Source organism: Anolis sagrei, chromosome 5, assembly GCF_037176765.1.
Source record: "Anolis sagrei isolate rAnoSag1 chromosome 5, rAnoSag1.mat, whole genome shotgun sequence".
Classification (NCBI taxonomy): Eukaryota; Metazoa; Chordata; class Lepidosauria; order Squamata; family Dactyloidae; genus Anolis; species Anolis sagrei.
The window spans coordinates 162,610,990-162,624,133 of NC_090025.1; the positions used below are offsets into that span (position 1 = coordinate 162,610,990).

The 13,144-nt window shown below is 40.4% G+C and overlaps 1 protein-coding gene across 3 annotated transcripts in view; it reads right to left on the reverse strand.

Annotated features, from left to right (window-relative positions):
* CACNA1I (calcium voltage-gated channel subunit alpha1 I) overlaps positions 1 to 13,144 on the reverse strand; it is a 411,460-nt gene that overhangs the window by 83,423 nt on the left and 314,893 nt on the right. For all 3 annotated transcript variants that reach the window (XM_060777091.2, XM_060777092.2, XM_060777090.2), the window contains exon 10: positions 12,144 to 12,553. In XM_060777091.2, the coding sequence (XP_060633074.2) occupies positions 12,144 to 12,553 (410 nt within the window). The remainder of the gene's footprint in view (positions 1 to 12,143; positions 12,554 to 13,144) is intronic.

The following is a 13,144-nucleotide window of genomic DNA, read 5'->3' on the forward strand; positions in this document are numbered from 1 at the left end:
GAGGTCGCCTGTTTTCACTCATTCTCCTTTCTAGCCTGACATCTGTTTCTCTAGTCAAATGCACACCTGTTAATCTTTTTCTAATGGGCCATCAATCACCCCAAGGAATGTTTTAGTAAGTGAGTTGGGTAAGAAGTGAAAAACATCAGAATGGGAGACAAGACGTAGGAGCAGGCAGTGAGTTAAGGAGAGGCGACGGAGGAGAAAACCTTTGGCAGTTCCATGAAGCAAATAGAAATCAGATAAAAAGACAGATAGTTTTAAGAATTGAACATGCAACATAATTAAAAGCAGACGCCAGACACTGGTTAAAATGAAAATCTATCATGCCACTAATTTAAATTGTCATTATAATGTTAGTTCTATTGAAATGATCTCGGTCTATGTTATTAATTTTGCTACATTATGATTTAAAATACATTTATATATCTGCAAGAGAAGTAGTGGTATTTACTATAATGCTCAGGGCTGACTCTACCATTAGACAGGGGTTGTAACCTGGCACAACTGATGTTTCAAGGTAGCAGCAAGGAGTTTCAGGAGAGAACTGTGTTCCATGCAGCATTGCCATTAGCCCTCAGTTACATTGATGCCTTTGGGAACAGAGGAGGAAGATGTGTTGGTGTTTACAGGGCTGTTCCTACCTTTACGCAGAATGGGCAACAATCTTAAGCTGCATATGTTGAGGATTTGTGCAAGCAGCATCCCAAATATTCCTAATGAACTCTACAGCTGTTCTCTCAGCTGGAAACTGAATTGTGTATATCATACAGGTTTCTTTGGCCCCTAAATTAAGTTGCTGCATTTGATGTGGGTGGAGGAGGATATCATCTTATTGCTAATGTTGAAGTAAGAGTCAACTTTCATATAAGGCAGTGTTTTCAACCTGTGAGTCCCCAAATGTTTTGGCCTTCAATTCCCAGAAATTCTAACAGCTGGTAGACTGTCTGGGATATTTGGGAGTTGTAGGCCAAAACACCTGGGGACCCACAGGTTGAGAACCCATTGATATAAGGACTGGGTTTATATGCCATGCTGTCCTCCACTTAAAGGAGTCAGTTCTTAATGTTCAAGAAACATTTGCTTGCCAGTCCAACACTTTTTCCTATAGTGAACAGTTAGGGGCTTCACAAAGTCCACACATGGGCCATAAAGTAATCTGCCTGGCCCCTAGAGTACAGCTGATCCTCCATAACCATGGCTTCTCCATCCATTCATGGATTCAATCATCCATAGCTTTAAACTATATTTTTTTTACAAAACGGGGCTTTAGCATGCACAGGTTTTGGTATCCACAGGGAGCTATGGAACCAAAAGTTAGAGGATACCAAATACCCATTTGTAGTGGGTAGAAGAAATTGGAGTAGGATTGGGAAAACCCATTTTCAAAATTCCTTTGAAAATTGAGCTCTTAGGCCAGTCACTATTTCTCAACCTAACCTATTTTACCCAACCAAGGGCAAGTTGGATGGATAGTATCCTTGAAGTGACTGGCTTGACCTTGGAGGAGCTGGGGGTGGCAACTGCTGACAGGGAGCTCTGGCGTGGGCTGGTCCATGAGGTCACAAAGAGTCAGAAGTGACTGCACGAATAAACAACAACCTGTTTTACAAGGCTACTGTGGGAATAACATGAGCAGCAGGAGAACCATGCTGTCCTGGCCTCCTTCATGGAAAAGGATAAAAATGTATGAAAAAAACCTTGCTCAGTTATACCTAATAGCTCTATCTGCATTCATTTTTCATATGGCCATACCTTGGTTGGACCACAAAAACCTCTTGCCCTCCATGTGTGTGACTTTCCCTGCCTTCCGATCCTTAGGCATGAAGGAAAGCCATACTGCACTAGTTCAGAGTCATTTTCAATGTCTTAACAACTAACTCTATATATATTCTCAAGCAGTAGTTCTCAACCTGTGGGTCCCCAGATGTTTTGGCCTTCAACACCCAGAAATCCTAACAGCTGGTAAAATGGCTAGTATTTCTGGGAGTTGTAGGCCAAAACACCTGGGGACTCACAGGCTGAGAACCACTGTAAGGCATTGCATTAATTTAAAATAACATTCTGGGACCAAGCTGCACCAACCCTGGTTCTAGTTAAACTCTTCCAAGAGTCCTAAAAATCCTAAAGGCACCAGATCCTGTTAGATCTTGGAAGCTAGGCAGGGTCTGCCCTGCTAGTACTTAGATGGGAGACCACCAGTGAATATCAGGTACTATACACACTATTTCAGAGGAAGGGCCTGGCAAAACCACCTCTGAATATTCCATGCCTAAGAAAACCCTATGAAATTCATGGGATTACCATAAGTCAGCAGCCACCTTAAAGCACACAGAGGTGCTATCCTGCACAGTTACTCTGTTGTGCTAGTTACCCTATAAATAGTCCTGAATATGACATTATTCCCATTTTAGGTGCACATGAGATAAACAATTATTTTTTCTTTCCTCAAATCTTCCCTTGCCTTCCGGAGAGCTTGTGTTTATCACTTTTGAAGACTTCTAGTTGATTATCCTGATTGTCCTCTGCCCTTAGTCATCACCAATCAAAGGGAAATCTATTCAGCTCCTTTCATCTTTCCTTTGTGTCAGATCTCCCCTTTTTTAAAAAATGATTAATTTCTTTTTTTATTGCTCTCATTGTAGTTAGGTTTAATTTCATTTCATTTTTTAAAAAAAACGGAGGTGGATACAACAGCGCTTATTATATTAGGCAGAGGTTCTAATAATCCCAGGCCCTTTTTAAAGGCTATGCCCACACTGTCTGATTCACAGCGGATTGTCTGCTATGAATATTCCATAAACATTCAACAAGACTGTGGGCAGGTTAGTCAGCAAATGCAGGTTATCGTCACACATACTGCAAAAAAAAAAAAAAAAAAAAAAAAAAAAAAAAAGGAAAAAAAAGGAAAAAGAAAAAGAAAAAGAAAAAAGGGGGTGGCATTTTTCATCCTTGAGTGCTATTTTACCATTTACAGAAAGCAAAGAATAAAAGTCAATTTTTGGCGGTGTGGCTAGAGGGGGTTTAAAATGAACATGGGATAGCCCTAGATGTTATGTTGTCTGCGACAGAAGAGCAAACGTTGCACATTTGTCAAGGTACATAGGATCCACAGACAGCTGACTTATTTGGAAAATTGAGGTAGTGAATCTCACCAGATCTTGTCCTTGGCTGTAAATATGCAATAATCTTTACTAACATTAAATATTATTTAATCTTAACTAACAGCATTATGCCCTGTGTTTGGAAAACAAAAGAAAATCTACCTGCCACTGTCTAATAGTGGGTAAAATGTAAAGGTAAAGGCTTCCCCTTGACATTAAGTCTAGTTGTGTCCGACTTTGGGGGGTGGTGCTCATCTCCATTTCTAAGCTGAAGAGCTGGCATTGTCTGTAGACACCTCCAAGGTCATGCGGCTGTAATGACTGCATGGAGCGCCATTACCTTCCCACTGGAGCAGTACTTATTGATCTACTCCATCTGCATGTTTCTGAACTGCTAGGTTGGCAGAAGCTGGGGCTAACAGCAGGATCTCACTCCACTTCCCAGATTTGAACCGCCAACCTTTTGGTCAGCAAGTTCAGCAGCTCAGCGGTTTAACCTACTGTGCTACTGGGGGCTCACTAATAGTGGGATCAGTCACAAATTCCCAGCAGGTCTTAGGAAAAGGCAACTGATCCCCTTAGCGTTGTTGCCAGCAGTTCATATCAGACTCTCCTTTATTAAATGTAATGGGTGGAGGTTTTCTCCTTACCTTTGCCTCCAGTTCTATTCTATATGCCACTTACTTTCAGCCCTTTTAACCTGTGTACTGTTGACCACTTCTGTCATAGGGTTGGTAGCACTTCTGTTTTTTACAGTTCATAGAACAGACTTTTCCGACTCACTCAACCCACCTGATTGGGTCTAAAGGCAAGATTCCCATACACCCACCAATAATACTGCCAATCTCTACCTCTTATGATTGGAACATCCAAAACATCAGTCCAAGCTTAATTGAAGTATTACTGTTGACAGATGTCTTAGTTTGATTGATTTTTTAAAATATAAGTTGGAAATCAGAGCTTGACATTTGGGACATTTTGATTAATACATTCTAGAATCCTCAGTGGTCATGATGGGTGGCAGATTATAGGAGCTGTAATTTAACATTCTACAATTCTATGAAAAAGTAAGTAAATCTTTGAATATTTGCAAAATACATCTTGTGCATTTTGTTTGATCAAGAAAGATATTGCTTTTTTTGGATTTTGAAACTGAGAGGTAAGGACCAGGACTTGCCAAATACAGTCCAGACATTTATCAATGACATTACTTACTCATATTAGCAAATGAATAAACAGGAGCAGGATAATACTGTGTAGTTGTCATTAAGGAAAGAGTTCGAACAAGAACAACAAGGAGAACACTGTCTTGTTGTCCTCGGATAACCAAGTGCATAGCTTAATGTTTCGCAAAAAAAGATCAGGGAGATTACGATGCCCTAAGAGGTACAGAGGAGCATTATAATGTGTCCTAAGCTCGGTTCAAGCTTTTGGAAGATGCCCTATTATGGGCTTTGGTAGATGAAATGCTTGGCTAAGCAGAGGACCCATTGGCCCTCTCACACTTGTCACAGCCACAGCAATGTCACTCTTTGAACCCATGGCGATAAACTGCTCTGTTTCTCCAAGAAGAAGTCTGGCTTGGTGGGAATGCCTTGAGTTTATTAGGTGCATGGCCCGCTTCACTTGCAAAGGAAGAGATGCAGTCCAGCCTTCCTGGCCCATGAAGATTATTCCCTGCGCTGTTTAATGTCTTCATGTTCTACATTATTGTTTTTCAAACTGGTGGTTCCCAGACTAGTCCCAAAGTGCAAGCCACCAGCTGCCAGTCTGTGACAAGTTTCCAGAAAAGAAAGAACTACTTATAACCTATGGGCAGAATATAATACCCTCTCCCTGGTACATTAAGAAAAATATGCACAGGCTTCAAAAATAAGAGAACAGAAACTCCATTCTTCCTGATATTGAGTTCCATCTTGGTATTAACCCATGTGGCAATCACAGAACCAATTTCTATCCTACAGGAGCACTTTTCCAAATTGTTTTTTTTTTCCAGTTTCAAGCACTTTTCTGATGTAAAATAAATATAAAGCACCAAACATTTACTCAGATAAATGTGCCAAGTGGACAGTTAATCGAGAACAGAGTTTTCCAAACGGTGTGTCATGACACATTAGTGTGTTGGCTGCAGCGTGTAGGTGTGTCACACAAATGTAACAAGCAAACTCTGAGTCTATGTGAAATAAGCTATAAATCATATAGTTAAAAAACATAAATGAAAGATTTTCATGAGGTACATTGTGTTTCCATAGGTTATAACAATTCATATATGTGTGTCTGCATCTCTTATGAGTGGTTGGTTTAACCTTTGATTTCTTAGTAAAACTAAATTACTGTGTTGTGAGATGATGCATGAGTAAAAAGTGTGCCACAAATGTGAAATATTTAGAAAGCTCTGACTTAGAACATAGAGTAAGAACAAAAAGGAGACCAGCCACTGGATCTCAAGACAAATACGTTTGTTATTTGATCAGAACTTTTGGACTCCAACTTCCAGAATCTCCCAGCCAGCATGTCCATGTGGGAGGTTGCTGAGAGCTGTACTCCCCCCCCCCCCAAAAAAAAAAATGTTTCTAAGCTCGGTTTTATTACATTTCATTCAAGTGGGATATCACTAAGGCGAAAAATAAATAAAAATAATAATAAAGGGAAGGGGAATTCATGCTTCCTTGAAACACAATTTAGAAAAACATTTAAAATCAAATATTATAGATAGAGTGTTATTCTGGATATGCTCTGTTTATTTCTTTTGATCAGCATATGACCATGTACTGATCAAAATAGGAAGCTGTACTATGAGATACGGTTCACTTAAGTCTAGTGAATTTCTATGCACTATTGACTGCTTTATGTGAAATAAGATATAAGTTTCCACAAGCAAGTTCACACTCTTATTACAGATTCCTTGCTTCATGAACTGAAACTGCAAGCATTGAAGTATAACTATTTTGCACAGTGATAATGCATAACGTTCATTAAAACAGCCAAATTATTAACTTTCTGCAGAGACTCTATATCAGGACCCAGCTACTCTGGGAATATATCATGCAGAGGAATACAGCTAATTTGCATGAATTAATTGCCTATGATTAACATAAGTTGCAAATTGTTTTCATGAACTTATTTGAGGCCGAATTATGGATATTCGCTATGAACATGCTGAATCAGTCCTTGAAAGGCTTGGGCTAGAAATTCTGAGAGATCAAAAGCAGCGGATTAGGAAATCTTTTCACTGGCTTCACAGTTTAGATTGTAAGCCTGTGGGCAGTGTTTCTGTTTTTTTACTTCAATTATTTTACTGCACCTAACACTGGGGGACTTCATAAATAAAACAAGTACAATAAAAACAAATACCATAGTACTCCCTATCCTTACAATCCCTTAGTACATTTTCAATTTTCAAAGGAATGGCAGTAACAAAGCCTGGAAATATTCTCTTAAAAACAAAATGATCATTTGAAAAATAAGAATTCTACACAATTTTCTGAGCCTTATATATATGAAATGGGTGTTGTGGGTGTGGATCGAACTGGGTGACACCGTGATAGTTGGGTGACAACCAGGGTGCATCTACACCAGTGGTTCCCAACCTGTTTTCTATCAGAGACCACTTTGGCCAGGGACCACTTGACCAGGGACCACTTTGACCAGGGGCCACTCTCCAATATTACTACCAAAAGGGTTACGAATCAGTTTTTGGTCAACTTCAGATTTGGTTTGGTTATTTGGGGTACTGATTCAGAAAACTGCATTGGATAAACCACATCAGCTCTAGTTTCTGATACAGAACATATGCCATCCAGTAGTCACAATTTGCTTGCCCACAGAAAACCATATTTAATAATCTAGAGCCGCTGACCTTATTTTAGGGCCACAGGTTGGGAAGCACTGATCTACACAATGGAATTAATGCAGTTTGACATCACTTTGACATATTATTTACCCATATTGTTTAATTTATTGTTTATTTCTGTGGCATTGAATGATTGCCTTTTATGTTCTACACCGCCCTGAATCCCCTTGGGGAGATGGGGAGGAACATAAATAAAGTTTATTTGATTGATTGACTTTAACTGTCATGGCTCAATACGATGGAATTTACTTATGGAAGGCTGAGGAGAGACACAATGGCCATGGATAAGTATGTGAGAGGAAGTCATAGGGAGGAGGGAGCAAGCTTGTTTTCTGCTGCCCTGGAGACTAGGACGTGGAACAATGGCTTCAAACTACAAGAAAGGAGATTCCATCTGAACATTAGGAAGAACTTCCTGTGAGAGCTGTTCAGCAGTGGAACTCTCTGCCCCGGAGTGTGGTGGAGGCTCCTTCTTTGGAGGTTTTTAAACAGAGGCTGGATGGCCATCTGTCAGGAGTGCTTTGAATGTGATTTTCCTGCTTCTTGGCAGGGGGTTGGACTGGATGGCCCACAAGGTCTCTTCCAACTCTATGATTCTATGATTCTATGAGTTGTCGTTTGATGAAGCACCGCTCACTGCAGCTGCTGGGTGGCTGCCTACTCATCAGGAACTGGAGTGACAACAACCTTTGTCAGGCCACTTTATGTATGTGCCTTGAAAACTGCAAACACACTTTTTCCTGTCCTATATAGAACAATATAATAAACAATTCCCCTCAAGTTGCTGGGAAACTGCATTTGTTTTATCTCAAATCTATCAGAAGTACCAACTGCAGCTGAAATATGTTGCCTTACTCCATTCCAGAACTCTTTCTTTGCCTGTTCAGCTTCTACTATGTCCACCAGTGGCTCTTTCATAGCAGATAGTTTACTTCTGACAAGAAAGTTCCTTTTAAACATTTTTGAAGCCTGCCCAGTTCCCCCTTTCCTTCCCATTATCTGTCTATCAAAAACAAAGTTTGTTGTTGTTTTTAGCAACATTTGACATTAGGAGAACGGTGGCGAAGAGTGAGAGAAACACATATTTTTGGTGGCAGGTTGCAGCAGCAAAACTGCAGAAGACAAAACAAAAAATCAATCTTGAACTGGAGAAGCTGTATATGGCTTACTACAACAGGTGAGGTAAGCAGCTTCTGCTTCCAGAATCCTTTGCTGACCACGTGTGAGCAGTCAAGCAGAGAAAAAAGGTGGGGAGGAGATATGCCTGACTTACCAGCTATCTCTGAACATGTTAAAAAGATCTATAGGTTTGGTCAACAAGATTAAAATCAAAAGAAAAGAGGATACCATGAAAGAAAAGGTCATCCCCGGATGTCTCGGAAGAGCACTTATGTCATCCCTAGAAAGTTCAAAAATGTTTTTATTTACTTATGGAAGGCTCATCTGGCCTGGTTACTTCATTTCACATGTGCATATTGTCAGTTTTGAGTAAAAGGCTTACTGAAACAATTTGAGTTCTACTTTTTTGGAATCTACCCTATTATTCCCAAGTTACTTCTGCAACATGTACCTGATCTGGAAAATAAATATAATTTCTTAACTCAGTTATATCAGTATACAGGTAGTTCCCGAGTTCCAAACATCCAGCTTACATACAACTCTTAAGAATGGGGGTGAGATAACAGGAAGTGAGAGAAATCGGCCCCTAGGAAGGGAAATTCACTCCTGAAAGAGTTTTCATGGGGAAAAGGTGACTCCACTGAACCTGTATCATCAATCCTTGTTTACACAACAAGCCATATTTTTTTTTAAAAAATCTATTTATCATGGGACAGAAAGTGGGGTGAAATCTTTTGAACAGGGACACAGACAGCAAAACAAACTCCACAGGGGTGTTGTTAACCCTTCCCTGTGCTATCCGAAGCTTTAAAATATCCATTTTTGGCTGGAGTTACACTTTAAATATGTACCTGTTCTGACTTACTTACAAATTCAACTTAAGAACACACCTACAGAACTTTCCTTGTTTGTAACTTGAGAACTGCCTGTAATGCTATGATTTCGCTTTCACTTCAAAATCATAGCATACATGTGATTTGCAGGTTAAGGTCTCAGTGATATCACATTTGCATACCGTCTTCTTGAAAACTTTGGGGCATATCTATAATTCATTGTGAAAGCGGTTTAGCCTACAATGGAAGATTATCCTGGGATTCAGTATTTTTGAGGTACAGTTACTACAATTCTGTGCTATAGAGTTCTAGCCCACAACTCTGGATTGTAGCTCCAGAGCTCAGAAGAGAAGCCTAAGCACGTCACCAAACCAGAATCCCCAGAATTCCACAGGATGGAGCAATATCAATCAAACTGGAATACACCTGCAATAATTGTGTTGAGTAGATGCACTCTGAAACTGGTCTTTAGCCGATAGTTACCAATTAGAAGGCACATTCCTGCCCCTTGAGAGGATGAAAGGTTTTCTGTAGTTGCACTCATACAGGACTCATTTGATTCTTTCCTACCTCTGCGTAAGGCAGACTATGTCTGTGTGTGTCTTAATTAATTTGGGAAGACTGGCAAGCTGATGGATTGGATGTGAGCTGCTGGTGAAATGTCTGTGCTCTCCCCAGAGGGTGTGTTAAACTAAGCCAAATAGACCAAGAATTCTGTTAGCTAATGAAGGGAGAAATGAGACAGAAATAGGGGAAGATGGCGAGTTGTAGAGAAGATGAGAAGAGACAGGGAGCCATCAGTGGAAAGTGAATACACCAGCAGAAAGGGACAGAAATAGAAGGGAGGAAAAGGTAGGGCAGAAACAGAAGAGAAAATATAGTGCATGAAAATTACTGTGTGTGGAGTCACGAAGACAGAGATACTGCAGAAATGTTTACTCATCTGAATCTTGATGATATGCTAGGTGATCTTTGTTTAGTCAATACAAGACACCTGTTTCTGTGGTAGGCTTACAAGCTACTTCTATCCAAAAAAACACTACAGGGTATTAGTAATTTAGTGTTACTTTCACTGGGACCAATCAGCCACAAAATCATTTCCAGAATGGATATAGAACCAAGCACTTGCTAGATTGCATTTTTTTTTAAAAAAACTGATTCAATAGCTATTATTGCTTCCCTGTCACGGCAGCTTTTGGCAAAGCCTGAAACCTCTGTAATACGACCAGTAACTAATCTAAACCTGTATTATAAATTGCAGACTTTGGGGCTATAATACAATATCCTACTTCAACTATTAAACCTTCCATGTTTAACATCAAGCCTAGAGAAGAAAATCCAAGAATTTACCTTTTGGCATTGTGACATTTTGGTATGACTATTTGATAAAATAAAAAAACAAACAAACAAAAAACAAGTACTGCTATACATGTATTGTTTTTCTTGTTTTTGTTGTTCATTACTTTTACTTAACACTTATATATTGTCATATTGTAAGACACCTAGAGTTGTTTTTTAGAACAATATGTTCAATGGATTTAAAAAACATTAATAACAATAATATTGTCTTCCCTTGGCTCTCAGATTTTCTAACACACCAGCACAACTACTTGTGAATTGTGTTTCTTAATACTGTATAGACCAGGCATGGACAAACTAAGGCCTGGGGGCTGGATGCAGCCCCCTGGGTGCTTACCCCAGGCCCTCCTAATTTTCCCTGTCCTCTTGGCAAAAGGACATGGCAACCCACCCTCTGGATCAGACACTGCATAAGGACTGTGCAAGCGGTCCCATCCTTATGCCAAAGGATGGCTCAAGGATAGCTTGAGGAAGGCACAAGGCGGCTGAGAACCCTCTGGAGCATTCTCAGCTACTGCCTGTCTTATACCTCCCAGTATAATGGCAAGAGGATTAGGGGAGGAGGATGGGGAGGAGGATTGGAGTAGTCGCCGCATGTCTTGCCTTCCTCCCGGCATAAGGATGGGGTGAACAGTCCTGTCTGTATGCCAGGAGAACAACCTGGGCAGGACCTGGGCCCTGCTCTGCCTCCTTCTGGCCCCACCCTATTCTGGGCCCTACCCTACCCTACGCCAAGTGTGTGCTCGGCCTCAAAGCAAAAAAGTTTGTCTATGCCTGGTATGAGCAGACAATGTCCAGCTCAAACCTCTTGGAGTGATCTCCCCATGTTATTTTCATAGGTGACAAAATTTAGGTGTTAAGTCTATCTGGCACAATTGTTACCTTGAAGCCTCCAACAACATTTATTTCCAATATAATTATTTGGGCTAGCATGAGGAACTTTGTATAGACTTTGTGAACAAGAAATAAGTATAGAAGGGGAGAACAATGATATAGGCAGTCCCTGAGGTACAAATATCCGACTTACATCTGACTCCTAGTTACAAATGGGGAGGAGAGAACAGGAAGTGAGAGGAAATCTACCTCTAGGAAGGGAAATGCACTCCTGAAAGAGTTATCATGGGGAAAAGGTGTCTCCTGAAGATTTATCACCAATCCTTACTTCCATGACAACCCAACATTTTTAAAACCTAAGTGTCACAGAGGCAGAAAGTGAGGTGAAATCTTTTGAACAGGAACACAGACAGGAAAACAAACATTACAGTGATGTTAACACTTCCCTATGCTATCCATAAACTAAAAAAAATTGTTTTGGCTGGAGTTAACTTAAAAATGTACCTATTCCAACTTACATACAAATTCAACTTAAGAAGAAATCTATGGAACCTATCTTGTTTGTAACAGGTGGCCTGCCTGTACTTTTAAGGCAAGGAGAAAGATCTTGACCTTCGAGACATTAAAATGCAATTCCAATCCGTTCTAGAAGGCATAGTCAAACATGAAGAATGAAAGTGTACGTTAGGGCTGAAATATCAGTTATAGTCCCATCATATATGGATGACCAGAAGCTGTTCACCTATGCTCTGGGGAAAAAGCAGAAGATTTCAAGTTACTTTTCACGTTCTTTGACTTCCAGCACACATATGACTGCTTCCCAGAATGTGCTGCTTGATTTTCCTTGGGCTCATTACGTTCCAGCCCCAGGGAATGTCAAATTGAAAGGCAAAAGTGACTGAATATTATAAGGTTAACATTCACAGAGGTATCCCAATCATCACAACATGCTGATGAATGTCCACCCATTCTGAATTGCACAGTGTCCCCTTAGGCTGCTGAATTAATTGGCTGATTTCAGTTCTTCACCGCTCTAGTTACCTGCTCATGATGTTCAATGCCCATGCTGATGGTGTTCACGAGGATGGCAATCATGATACCACGGCTGAAGTATTTGCTCTCGACTATTCCTCTCAGTTTGACCCTCACTTCTTGCCACACATCACTGCAGAGTGTAACCTGGCCACCTTCTTCCCCCTCCTCCTCCTCTTTCTCTAAGTCTGCAGCTTCCACACTTCCTTTCTTGCCATCTCCCTTCTCCTCTGTAGGGCCTCCACCATCTTCTTGTTCTGAATCAGCACTTTCAAGGACGGAAAGTCTCCGAGCTGCTTCCCGCTGGACCTTATGACATCTTGGACAGTTGCTGGGATCAGAAGTCAAAGTCACAGCAATAGGCTGGCCAAGGCCTTGTGAGGGCATGTAATCAGCAGAGTTATGTTTTCGGCAACGCCCTGGATAGAAACACATAAAGATATCAAATGCAAGGGTTAATCGTTCATTTCTCAGAACAGTGTAACAGTACTCCTTCTCAGTATGTAATTAAGTGCAAGCAACTCCTAAACTAGGTTGCTAGCTATTGTAACAGTGAAGAAAATTAAGCACTGTGACTGTCTGCCAAGGGAAGTGTTAAGTTCATCATTACAGTGTCTTTAAATGAAGATTGCTTGTATCTCAGAGTCACGCTCTAGTTCCACCACAATAGATTTCACTTGATTGTGTTCAGATAGTTAGCAAGAATGGAATAATTCCCCAGGCTGTAGGAATCATTAAACAAGAGGCCATGGCTTGTATTATCCCAGAGGTCAAACAAAAGGATGAGAAGGAGTGAAGGGAGAATATTTTTGAAAAACATTTCTGTCTTTATAATTTATTAAAGCTTACTGATCACATAAAGTAGATTTCTGTAACCTGATGCTCTCCAAAACTATGAGAATACAGTTCACATTGGATATGATGGTTGAGGATAATTGGTATAGTGGGCCCTTGTAATTGTTTGGGTTTAGTTTCAGCTTTCCCCATGGATACAAAAATTCGTGTATGTT